The sequence below is a fragment of the Saimiri boliviensis genome, chromosome 6 (assembly GCF_048565385.1).
Source record: "Saimiri boliviensis isolate mSaiBol1 chromosome 6, mSaiBol1.pri, whole genome shotgun sequence".
Classification (NCBI taxonomy): Eukaryota; Metazoa; Chordata; class Mammalia; order Primates; family Cebidae; genus Saimiri; species Saimiri boliviensis.
The window spans coordinates 132,508,804-132,521,283 of record NC_133454.1 but is presented as its reverse complement, the minus strand read 5'-3'; the positions used below and the strand labels follow the sequence as shown (position 1 = coordinate 132,521,283).

The window sequence follows — 12,480 nt, the reverse complement described above, 5'->3', positions numbered from 1 at the left end:
TCACAGGGGCCACCCTCAGCCTGACCCCCTGGGGCTGCTGTCCTGCCCCGTTTTCACGGCTGCCAGGTGCCCTCTCTGGCCCCAGGATCTCAGCAAGATGAGGCTGCGACTCACTGTGGCGGCCTCTAACAGGGAGGGGGCCGGCCTTCACCTCACCAGACGCTCTGGGCACGCAGGCCACCATTGCTCTGGCTGCAGCTGAGCTTCCCTTAGCGCCGTAGGGATAGCTTGGAGCCCCTACGGAAGGCTCTGGCAGCTGGGAAAGCCTAGTGCCAGGCAGGGCAGGGCCAGGCCCTTGGACTCTGGCTTCAGGGGCCCTCAGCATCCCCATCCCCATGTCTGTGTCCCCACAAGGGCCTCCTCCCCGCACCATGTCCCTTCGTGCCGCCCCTAGTTGCCACGGCCAACCTCAGACTCAGTGGTGGCCCTGGCGCTTCCCTTTGCCGGCCCCAGTGAGGCGGTCGTGTCCAGCCCGGACCCCGTGCACTGGGTGGCCCCGAGTCCTGCGTCCTGTAGCTGTCCCCTGGTAACTGTGGAGCCCACACGGCCGGTGTCAAGCACCCTGGGTCCTCCTGGGTCCCACAAGCAGCAGGCAACTGGCTGAAGTAGGCACGTAGGCACCAAGTGCCAGGAAGCCCCGGCAGGAGGGCACAGTCCCAGCCCCAATGCCACGCCCCCCTCCTCAGTGGCAGCTCCCAGACTCCCCACCTTCCCATCGGCTCCTACCCTGGACCCCAACCTCGGGCTGTAGGGGTCGCCTCCGCCTCTAAGGCTCCTCTGTGAGGTCCTGGCTGTCCTGTGCTGTGGCTGCCTGAGAAAAGCCCAAGAGGGGCTCAGCCACCCCTGCTGACAGGACCAAAGCTTTGGAGGGTGGGGGCTGGAATGCCCCCTCCCTGCTCAGATGGAGTCCACCTGCCCCGTGCCCCTCACAGATAGGGAAGCAGAGGTGCCTGGGTGCTCAGTTTGTGCACAGTACGGCTGGCTCTCCCCAGAGCAGCTCCCCAGGGGGTCGGTGGGGACCCGCCAGGCCAGCCACGCTCATGCTGCTCGCCTCCACAGATCCCCAGCCTCAGCCACAGCGTCATCTCCCAGACGAGCTTCCGGGCCGAGTACAAGGCCACAGGGGGGCCGGCCGTGTTCCAGAAGCCGGTCAAGTTCCAGGTGGATATCACCTACACGGAGGGCGGGGAGGCGCAGAAGGAGAACGGCATCTACTCCGTCACCTTCACCCTGCTTTCAGGTGAGCCGGCGGCCCTGGGGCGGCCACGGGCCCGGACCTGTGCAGGCATAACCCCCCGTCTCCCCCAGGCCCCAGCCGCCGCTTCAAGAGGGTGGTGGAGACCATCCAGACCCAGCTGCTGAGCACACATGACCCACCCTCGGCCCAGCACTTGTCAGGTGAGGCGGGCTCAGCTCCGGCCCCCTGAGGCCTGCGACTGGGGCGCGGCCAGCTGGTACTGCGCGGACGGGAGGCCTGAGGGCCCGGGCGCGGCCTCCTGGCCCCTTGGACGGCTGCCCCCACTTCCCTGCCCCAAGCTGTGGCTGCACCCCTCAGGGAGCAGGGCCCCTCCCCAGCCCGGCGGGACCACCGCCCTGCCTCTGCACGCCAGGGACCTAGGGCCCAGCCGCACCACACTGAAAGGTGCCTCTTGTCCACCGTAGAACCCCCCCCGCCAGCGCCAGGACTAAGCTGGGGTGCTGGGCTTAAGGGCCAGAAGGTGGCCACCAGCTACGAGAGTAGCCTCTGACGCTGGCAGGTAAGGCGCCGGCCTGTGCTGGGGCGGGAGGGGCTGCGGGCAGGTCATCAGCGGAGCCAGGCTGGCCCTCAGCAGGGCCTTCCATGCCCACCCGCAGGTCTCAGCCCTGGACAGGCCAGGTGTGCCCCGGGCAGTCCATCTGCTAGGGAGCCAGACACAGGGCAGCCCGCCAGGCCCCAGGAGAGCAGGGACAAGGCCCCGCCCTCAGGGATCCTGCCGCAGCACCCCAGGAGGGCCATGGGCTTCCTGACGGGCGGTGACTTCTCACCTCCCTACACTTCCCGACAGCCTGGGGCCCCGCCTCCACCAGGGCAGAGGGGCCTGATCCCAGCGAGAGCGGGGGCTCCACCACAGCCTCACGGGCGTACGCAGGGGAGCGCTGCCCCATCCTGGAGCCTCCAGGGGCCAGAGCTGGAGGGTCCGTGCCACCCAGCATCCAGCAGGAAGGGCTCCCCCGACTCCCCTGGGCCTATGTGTGACAGGACAGGGCAGAATGCTGGGCTGTGCATGGGCCTAGTCTGTAAGCAAGGGTGTGCAGGCGTGCCTCTGAACAGCGGGGCGGCATGGGGACACTGGGTGTCACATAAGGGGAGCACCCAGCTGGGCCCTGGGGGCCCATCCCAGCCTGCATCTCCACAGCTCTGTGGCATGCTAGGATCACCTGTGTTTCTGTGTGGGGTCCTGGAGGCCAGAGCGGGCCGCATCATCCTCATTCCATCCTCATTCCATTGCCTGTGGAAGCCCCCCCCCCGAGTGTGCTTCACCCTGCTGGGGGCCGAGGCCCCCAACAGCCCTGGCCCTAACCCAAGCCCCAGTGGGTGGAGCAGTGGCCCCTTCTGCTGACCTTGGGAGCCATGTTGGCACGGTGGGCAAGGAGGAGCAGGCTTCCAGGTGCCCTGCAGCGTACGTGGTGCCACCTTACAGTGGAGGCCGTGCTGTTGGCCAGCAGCAGCCTCCATCTTAGGAAGGGGAACTGAGGCCAGGGAACAACAGGGCAGCCACCAAGGCCAGAGACGGACAGGGGGTGTCCGGGAGGGTGAAGAGATGGCCGCTGGGGTGCTGTACAGTATATCCTTGCACCTGAGCAGCCAGCTGGGCACCTCAGCCTGCTCCTGCGTGGGCTGTGGGCAGAGATCCTCCAGCCTGGCCCTGCAAGGTGTGGTCCTGCCCATCAGCACTTACACTCCCTGCAAGCCAACTCCCAGTCCCTGTCCATGCCCGCCCTGGACCCCGACTTCAGTGGGGCCTATTGCAGAAGCCCTTGGACCCCATCTGTCTCCCTCTGGACTTCGGGAGCCTACCCTGTCCCCACGATCTTGCTGTGCCCAGCCCTACCCGTCACTTCCCCCGTCACCCCCACACACATGTCCAGGGAGCTCAGCTCCAAAGACCTGTGGCAGGTGGGTAGGAAGACGGGGGCCTCCTCCACGAGACCCCAGCCTGGCTGAGAGGGGAGACTAAGCCCCCAGTGAGCAGGCACAGGCAGACCAGTGCACGTGTCCACCCTGTGCAGGTGCCAGGGAGGGCCTCGAGGGAGCAGCCCTCCCAGGGCCCTGCTCCCACCCAAGTCCTGGCCTGGCAGCACCAGCATCTCCAGGCCCAGCATCAGGGAGAGGGCCAAGGAAGAGGGTGCCTGCCTTGAGTTGAGGGCCTTGGAGCTCCTGAGTGGCACAATGAGGAAGCATAGTGACTGGCATAGGCCACGGCCAGGGGAGACACTGGGGAGGGAGCCACCAACCCAGGGCACTGGCCCCATCCAGGCTCAGGCGGTTGGAGGGCCCTCAGCTGCCCAGGTGGCTCTGACTTGTTCCTGGTGTCACTCCAGGCCCTGCCCCTTCTAGGCCCCACCCCGGGGGGGGGGTCCACCTACTTCTGGCTCTGGCCCCGCCCAGTCTGCCCAACCCTTGCCTCTGGGGGTCCCACCCACTCCTGGCTCCGCCCCCTTCCAGGGCCGGGCCAGAGGCTGCCAGCCATCCAGCCAGCCCGAGGGAGGGTGGGGGCAGCCTTTCACTCACTCCCCTCCTCTCTTCATTCTGTGCTCCAGACACCACTAACTGTATGGAAATGATGACGGGGCGGCTTTCCAAATGTGGTAAGAATCCCCCACGCTCACCTGGCGCCTCTGCCTGCCACCCCACTGCTCATCCCCAGCCCGCTCTGGCCGCCCCGGCTGTCCCGGCTTCCCTGTATAAATGTAGGCGCCCAGCAGCTTAGGTGTCCCTGACCCCATCCTCTACCCACGCTTGCCCAGCCCTAGGATCAGGACAGGCCCAGGAAGGGCACCCCCACCAAGACCTGAAGCCAGTGAGGGTCCCACGTGCAGGCTGTGGTCTGGGGCAGGGGCCGGTGCCCATCCTTCTGTTCACTGGAGGCTGTGCCTGGCAGGGAGTGGAGGGGCCCACAGCTCGGGGCTCAGGTGTGAGTCAGGCTTAGGAAGTGGGGTGGAGGTGCCTCCACCGGCACCCGTGGGCGGGGAGCGCAGGGCTCAGGAAGGGTGGGCTCTCCATTTCCACCCCACTCCTCTGGACTGTCCCCATCCAAGGGACCTGGGACGTGACTCTAGCTGCCTGTCTCCAGCCCCCCAGCCTGCCTCCCACACCCACCTCCTCCATGCCTGTCCACTCATCTGTCCATCTGTCTGTCTGCTGCCAAACTGTGTCCAAGCTGGTTGGGGGCCGGGCTTCAGGCCTCTCTGGGGCGGTGTAGCGGGCACCCCGTCTCCCCGTCTTCCACCGGGCCTCACGCAGGGGGGCCAGCAGCTGCCCCCAGGGCCCTTCGAGGCTTCAGAGCTCCCAGCAGGCCCTGGTCTCGATGCTGTCATCTCTGGACTTGGGGTGGGCCAGCCCTCAAGGCTGCAAGGTGGGAGGAATGGGGGGGCAGGGCCTTCGGGCCAGGCCTGGGGAGGGGGAGGGAGGGGGGCGTCTCACCACCTGTCCCAAGCCTCACTTCTCCAAAGGAGTCCAGGGTCCTGGGCAACAGCTCGGAGGTGCTGGGGTCCTGAGCTCCTGGCCCCACGGCACACAGCTCCCCACACCGCACGGCCCCTGCTGGCGGCCGCCTGCCCACCGCTTGCCGCCCGCCGGCCCCCGCGCCGCCCCATCTCAGCCTCATCTCTGGGTCCCCTCCCTCGTCAAGGCCCCTTCGTTCATTGGCTTGTTTGTTCTCTTTCTCTCTCCTTCTCTCCCTTCCTCTTTCTCTCCCCTTTTTTTTCTTTTTTTCTTTCTTTTCTCTTTTTTTGTCTCTGTTCTGTGTACCCAGGCAGCCCATTGAGTAACTTCTTTGACGTAATTAAACAACTTTTTTCAGACGAGAAGAACGGGCAGGCGGCCCAGGCCCCCAGCACGCCCGCCAAGCGGAGTGCCCACGGCCCACTCGGTGACTCCGCGGCCGCTGGCCCTGGCCCCGGAGGGGACGCCGAGTACCCAACGGGCAAGGACACGGCCAAGACGGGCCCGCCCGCCGCCCGCCGCGAGCAGCCTTAGCCACACTAGCCCCCCCCCCAGCACAGCACTGACGGCGGCTGCCCCGCCGCCCGCCGCCCGCCCCGCCCCGCGTGGACCCGTGGCCGCCCGCCCGCCCGTCCAGACTGTTCTCAGAGCCTGGGAGGAAAGGAAAGGGGCGCCGGGGCCGGCCTGCGGGCTCTGCCACCCACGCCCGCTCTCTTTTCTCTCTCCTGTCTCTGTCTCTGCCTGTCTCTGACGGCGTCACTGTTTCCACTCTGATACCAGGAATTATCCCGAAAAGTTAACATGCCACCTCCACGAGGCCATCCTCTGTGACCGAAGGCAGCTGCTGCGGACCCGCCCTCCCTCTGCTCCTGCTGTTGCTGCTGGGCAGCCAGGCCCAGCCCAGCGCCCCGTCCACCCCGAGGCAGCTCCTCGCCTCAGCTCCGCACGGCCCGTGGCAGGAGGGCCAGGCTCAGGGGAGCCGCCTCCAGCCCGGCCAGCCCGGACTCCTGGTCACCCGGTCACCTGACCCCTCAGCAAGAACAGCCTGCCTGGAGGCCTTCTGGGGCCGGGACGCCCCGGCGGGCAAAGTAGCCGCAGGAACAGACCCTGCCCGCCGCCTCGCGCCTCCCTGGCCGCGCCGCCTCCTGTAGTCTTGGCCTCCCTGGCTGCCTCCCGGCCTCCCGTCTCACCCACGCCTCCCTCGCCTCCTCTGGGGCAGCCGTGGGCTCTGGCGCTCCTCCCTGGCTGAGGTGGACACAGAGAGACCGCGGGGCGTCAGAGCCTTCCCAGCCGGCCAGGCCACTGGGCTGGGATCAGTGTTATTTATTTGCTGTTTTAATTTATGGAGTCTCTGCGCCTCTGTTCAGGGAAGGGCGGCAGCCGCATCCCCTGCTGTCTGCGCGTCTCGGGCAGTGGGGGGTCCAGGGCCGGGGCGCCCTCTGAGGACAAGAGCCGGCGGGGTGCGGGGGGCTGGCGAGCTACTGTAAACTTTAAAGAATTCCTGCAAGATATTTTTATAAACTTTTTTTTCTTGGTGGTTTTTGGAAAAGGGTGTGGGGGTGGGGGCGCCGCAGGGGCAGGGCCAGGCCAGGTTTTGTGTTTCCGCCCGGGCTCCTGGTTGTTTCTGCACACTCATCTAGCTAAAGATGGCGCGGTTCCATCTGTCCTGGGTTCTGCTGCTCACCGTGGAGAGGCGGCTCCACCTCGGGGGGGCTCAGGGCATCTCACAGCGGGCGCCAGTGCCCATGCCCTCGTCAAGACCCAGGCTGGGGCAGTCTTGGCTTTGTGTCCAAGGGTGAAGGGGTAGGAGAGAGGCCCTCAGAAGGCCCTCCCCACGCACGGGACGGCAGGGGCGCGGGCGGCTTTTCTTATTAAAATGAAAAAAAGTTGAAAGAAACCGAAGGACAGAAAGCCAGTGGTGCTCCTCTGCAGGGTGTTCTGTGCAGAGCGCAGAGGGGAGTGGGGGCTGCAGGCCCGTCCTGCTTGGTGCCTGCCGCCCTCGCTTCACCCCAGCTCCAGCTTCTGTGTTCCCGTGTGACCGGCTCCCCAGGTGGGCACAGTGCCCGGGGGCAGCGGCCGGGAGGGCGGTGGCGTTCTGATGCATGCCTTTGCCACAGAGTCCATCTGCTTCGGTGCCCCTGCCTCGCACCCACCTCGTGTATCGATTTTGACGCTTCTGTTAACATCAGACCTCTGCCACAGGCTGGGATTTCTACACGTTAAGAACAAAGTCATATAGGACAGCAACCGCCCGGCGGCACAGGCGGGAAGGGCTCTCCACCGAGACGAGGACACGAAGCAGAGCCTCTCGCCCGCCTTCTGCTTCTGTGCTTCGGACACATGCGGACTCCAGCAGGCACCACAGAAACGGGCACGCGCCTGCAGTGTACCCCTGTCACATACTGTGAGCAGCCACAGCTCCGGAACAATAAATCCCTTCCGCAAAGACACGGACGCAGCTCTTCATCCGGGCAGGGCGGGCGCGCAGGGCTCTGGGACAGCCCGGGACAGCTTCTCATTCCCCGCTTGCGGCCCCTGGGCTGTGCCAGTGTAAATGCAGCTTCCCTCTGCCCAGCTGAAGAGGGCGAGGGTCCGGGCAGCCAGGGTCAGAGGTCACTTCTGATGTAGGGGTCGTCCCCTGAGGCTGCCCCAGCCTGAGCTGGGCTCGTGTCGAGGGCCGGGGAGGAGTGCCCTTTGCACAGCGCCTCTGCCACCACCGCGAGGCCTGCACGGGCCACCCTGGGGCTGAGCCTCTTCCTGGAGAAGGAGCCTTCTTCCCCCCCTCACTTGGGAAGAATCCGGATGGGGTGCTGTGACCCAGCCTTGGGAGCAAGGGCCCAGGCTAGGTATAGCCCTTGGAGCTAGAGCAGGATGGTCCAGCCATGCCTGCCACAGAGGACAGCCACGGCCGTGGGCTCCACTGGCACAACGCCCTGGCCTCGCTGCCCATCCGGCGCTGCAGCAGAAGGGCAGGTCCAGGCCCACGCTGTGAGGCCAGTGGTCGGGTGTCCACTGCAGCCTGGAGGCCAGGAGCAGGCCTCAGCAGGGTCTGGGCAGACAGTGCGGCGTCCACAGAGCTGACCCGGGAGACCCACGTCCACTCCCCTCCTGTGTGAAGGACTCGGGTGCGGCCGGACTGCACCCCACTGTTATCACTGGAGCAGGCGCTCCACGCAGTGGCTGGGGTGGGGGGGCCACATCCCTGGTCTCAGTCCAACAGAAGCTATAGCTGCCCCATCTCCACTGTGACAAAAAGTTCCCAGACATTGAGAGTCTCTTGGTGGGGGACAGAATCACTGCTAGGTGAGAACCCCTGCCCTGAACTTCAAGCTGTGTCTCTGCCCATCACTCTGGAGGGAGCCAGGGGGCCATCATGTTTGTCAGGCTTAGTTAGCTCAGAGCCCAGGACACAGGGAAGCTGGGCCGTCCCTCCTCTGCCTGACCCTGGACTGCCAAGTGGCTCACCGGTGGGTGCCCTGAAAAGAAGGCACTTGGGAGGGTCCCAGGGAATCGGGCTCCATTCTAATCCCTGGATCACAGTGTCCAGGTACATCTCACCTTAACAGGTTGAGAAAAGGAACATGGCTGCCTGGTTCAGCGTGGCACAGGACAGTCTGTGGGGCGCAGGCTGTTGGCCCAGACCAGAAGCCTTCTGACCTGTGTCCTACACGTGCTTCTCTGGGAGCGGCTGACACACAGTCCTGGGCCTCTACCCAACCTTCCCGTGTGAAGTCAGCCGTTTCAGGCATGTGGCTGGAAGCCCAAGAGGAAAGTGTGTCCAAGAGCCCTGCCCGCTTCCCGCTGTGCTCAGGAAGGGCTGCGCCCTGCAGTCCCACGCGGACACCAAGCTCTCTTGGTTGTAAATAACAGAACCCAAAGCAAGCTAAGCCAGAATCTGTTGGTATTTGTATACAAAATGCAAACAAATACAGCAGGACTTCTGACGTGGCAGAGGAGTCTCACTCTACACCAGCTGGTCCTCATGTCATTTCCATGAAGAAGTTAAAGTAGAGATTGGGGAAAAAAAGGGATGTGGCCATGGGTCAGCCCGCCCAGGGAGGGGACAGCTTCTCAGTCCCAGTCCTCAGTTCCCAGGCGGATAATCCGATGGGCACGTTTGGGGTCAGCGCCTGCCACCGCCTGGCCTGAGAGCTGGGCCCTGGTGATGAACCGACTGGCGAGCCCACCATGGGACGGCAGGTGGGTGATGGGGGACAACGGCAGGCCCGCCTCCCACACAGGACTCAACGCCAGCAGGCGGGAGGTGGGCGCTCTGGCGAGGGGCAGGCCGCACACAGCAGCCCTGGCCGAGCTCTGAGCCTGCCCTGGACTTTTCCCACAGTCACCAAGGGCAGAGGCACAGAGCCCCAGCCTCCTAAGCTGTAAGACGGAACAACTCCCTGTGCTACAACGCCTCAGAGCTTGCAGGAGGCGGCTGACGCCTGCGTGCCGGCCCGGCCCACGGGGCTGCAATCTACACTGGGGAAGCCTCGTGCTATGGAGTTGCCCTCTGTGCCCCACCCCCCAGGACCCTGTGAGAACGCTTCGGTCCGCTTGGTGTATGTATTACCTCCTATGGTTTCCCATCACCACCACCAGTTAAGTTACCGCAGACTAAGAAGCTTCAGACACCAATACCTCCCAGCTCCAGAGTCAAGGACTGGGCAGGCCTCACTCAAGGGGTCTCCCTGCTGTAGAATCAAGGTGTGCTCCTGGAGGCCCCAGGGCAGAGTCTGTGGCCGCCTGCATCCCACGGCCCGGGGACTCTACCTTTGCCACCAGGAGCGTGTGGGTGGAGCCTCCTCACAGCTGTGTCCGCACGCCCCAGCCGGCCTCCAGCTTCCACAACGAAGGACCCTCCAGCTCTCACTAGGCCCAGACCATGCCTGCCTCTCCCCGTCACTGGCACCCTTAATCCCATCTGCTGCTTTCATTCCCCTTTGCTGTGCTGGGTGGCAGGTTCACTCCCACGGGACTGGGTGTACAAAGACCTGGTGGTGAGGGACGTCTTCTGCTGACCACAGCCCACCCTCCTGCCCCCGCTGCTTCCCACGCATCCCACGTGCAAATGCACCCTTCCCCTCACAGCCCCAACCCACTCCAGTCCCAAACCTCACGTACCTCTCATCAGCTCACAAGTCCCAAGTCACACCCTGTAAGCCACCCTGATCAGGTATGGGTGAGACTCTGGGTATTCCACCCTGGGGCAATTTCCCTCTATCTGTGGACCCCTAAAGTTAGAAACACAGTTACCTGCTCCCAAAATACAACCGGAGGACAGATGCAGAATGCCAGTCACTGACATCCCTGTTGCAAAGAAAGTCTGGTTGGGTGTGGGGGCCCAGCACTTTGGGAGGCTGAGGCAGGAGGATCACCTGGGGCCCAGGGGGTTCAAGACCAGCCTGGGTGGTGAATCTTCACCTCTACAGAATATTCCAAAATCAGCCAGGTGTGGGCTCGCAGCTGTGGGCCCTGGCTCCTCGGGAGACTGAAGGGGGAGGATCGCTTGAGCCCAGAAGTCTGAGGCTGTAGTGAGTGAGGATCGTCCAGTGCTCCAGTTTGGGTGACAGTGAAACCTGGTCATTCCTGTATACGTACATAGGGACATGACACACATGCACAAAACTGCAGGGTGCCCATGTCGCTGCTCCCAAGAAATCCAAAATCCAGCTGGGCACACTCCCTCAGTTCCCAGCCAGGCCTGGGAACTCCCTCAGGGGGTCCAGGGCCTGCTGCGCCTCAAAACCACGCTCTCATTTCATGAAACGTGGTGAGTGTTTGTAGCTGAACCGTGTAGTCTGCTTCCTCCCCGATTATTTTTGGGGGCCCAGGAGCCTCTCCTCACATCCCCTCTGCCTCAATCCAAGCCAACTGTTTCTTATGGTGTAAATCCCCTCATGGTTCTCACGGCGCTTCACCCCACAAGTGAAGGGCTGGGCCCACGGCGGGTCCTCCCACGGTCGTCCCTGCTTTTGGCATCTGCTGGGGTGACCCGGGGCACCCACAAGCCACGGGCTCGCTCTCCTCCGGAGCTCCAAGCCCATGTCTGTCAGCGTCCAGCTGAGAACTCCCGAAGGCAGGGTGCTCACCTGGTACCATCTTCCTTCACCGAGGCTCCCTCTCACGGCCGACCTCAGCAGTGCAGGGGGGCCGGGCTGCACTCCGGCGCCTTCCACGCAGGCTGACCGCCTGCACAGGGCAGCACGCCAGAGGGCAGCTGCGCCTCTCCCCCACAGACCGGGCTCTCCCTGGCTCCCGTTCCTTCCTTTCTGAGCTCCCACCCGCACCGTCAACCCCGCTGTGTCTCAGACGGGCGGTGCACAGCAGCTCTGACTCTTCTCAGAGTCTCAACCTCCCAGCCCTCGAGCCACATCACCCCCATCCTTCTACTACCACCGGTTTAAGGGCATCGTGAGCTTTCTCTATCACCTTCGAAATTCCTCCAGCTTCTGCCCAATTCCAAAGCCACCCCCACCTTTCTGGGTGTTTGCTACGGCAGCACCTCGTGCCTAAAACCAAACTCTGCCTTCAGCTCCTGTTGCTGCAATTGCCATGAGCTTCGTGCTGGAGACAAAATGAACCTACCTCAAATGGGCCTCACTGGGCTAGTCAGCAAGGCCCGTTCTTGCTGAGTTCCCTCCTTCCCCAGCGTCTAGGAGTTGCCTGCGCTCTGACTCAGGCCCTCCCAACGTCGTGGACGCTGCGCTGCCTGCCTGCTCAGTGCCCTCAGCCCTCCTGACAACACTGGGCCCATCCATCCAACTACCCCATCCCAAGGCCAGTGATCAGGAACCCTGAGCCCTCCCCAGCCCGAGGTCATGGATCAGGAACCCTGAGCTCCCCCATCCCAAGGTCAGTGAGCAGGAAGTTTGACCCCTCCCCATCCTGAGGCCAGTGATCGGGAACCCTGAGCCTTCCCCATCCCAAGGTCAGTGAGCGGGAAGTTTGACCCCTCCCCATCCTGAGCTCCCCTATCCCAAGGCCAGTGAGCAGGAACCTGATTCCATCTGCAGCTTCTATCCCACTGTGCTACATAAGGCGACACACTGACAGACGCTCAGGATTAGAACACGGATCTTTTTTGGAGGACCATATTGAAGACCATCGTTCTGCCTTTCAGAACAGAGACCACAGAGACTGTGAGCCAAGGCTGCAGGTGGGGCCGAGCCCACACCACTGAGCTCGCCCCCCTCAGTTTATAGGCCTCATGTTTGGGGAGGGAAACTGAGGCCGAGGCAGGGAGGCTTGGCCAGGACTCCAGGTTTTGTAAGAAGCCACCCCAGGGGAGGAGAGCAAACGGCACAGTCCCCTCAGCCCAGGAGCAGGACGGGTCCACCAGACTCCCAGCAGAGCAGCAGGCGCCCCAGATGCCAGCCCTCATCCCAGCCGCTCTTCCCAAGGGAGCGTGTGCCCGTGACTCCAGCGTGCCCTGGGGACCCTGCAGCTGCATCCTGAGTGTGAGACCGGCATGAACACAAGCCCTGGACACCTCCTGCGGCCGTCCCGCAGGCTCCACACATGCTCCATCTGAGGCTGCCTCCAAGGCTGCAGCTGGAATCCCAGCGTCCTCCTGGCCCCTCCAGCCTGTGGGGACGGCCCCAAGTCCTCTGCGCACCCCAGCACTCAGTCCAATCTTCTCCCCGGCCTCCGCCGAGCAGCCAGGCCCCAGGTTCACCAGCACACAGGGACCCAGGCTGTGTGCCCTACCCGCTCCCTGTGGCCTCAGCCAGGAGCTCCCTGAACACCCCAGTGGGGCCTTAGCCAAAGAGGCAGCC

The 12,480-nt window shown here is 64.1% G+C and overlaps 1 protein-coding gene across 14 annotated transcripts in view; it reads left to right on the top strand.

The window, feature by feature from the left end:
• The window catches only part of BRSK2 (BR serine/threonine kinase 2), a 62,051-nt gene extending 56,462 nt beyond the window's left edge, over nucleotides 1–5,589 (top strand). For 3 of the 14 annotated variants that reach the window (XM_039470709.2, XM_039470710.2, XM_074401879.1), the window contains 4 exons: nucleotides 1,060–1,240; nucleotides 1,309–1,398; nucleotides 3,802–3,849; nucleotides 5,016–5,543. In XM_039470709.2, coding sequence (XP_039326643.1) covers nucleotides 1,060–1,240; nucleotides 1,309–1,398; nucleotides 3,802–3,849; nucleotides 5,016–5,239 — 543 coding nt within the window. In that variant the 3' untranslated portion in view covers nucleotides 5,240–5,543. Of the gene's footprint in view, nucleotides 1–1,059; nucleotides 1,241–1,308; nucleotides 1,399–1,662; nucleotides 1,758–3,801; nucleotides 3,850–5,015 lie in introns of all 14 variants that reach the window. The other 11 variants (XR_005579798.2, XR_005579800.2, XM_074401878.1 and 8 more) reach the window with 7 other exon arrangements.
• Nucleotides 5,590–12,480: the final 6,891 nt, after the last annotated feature.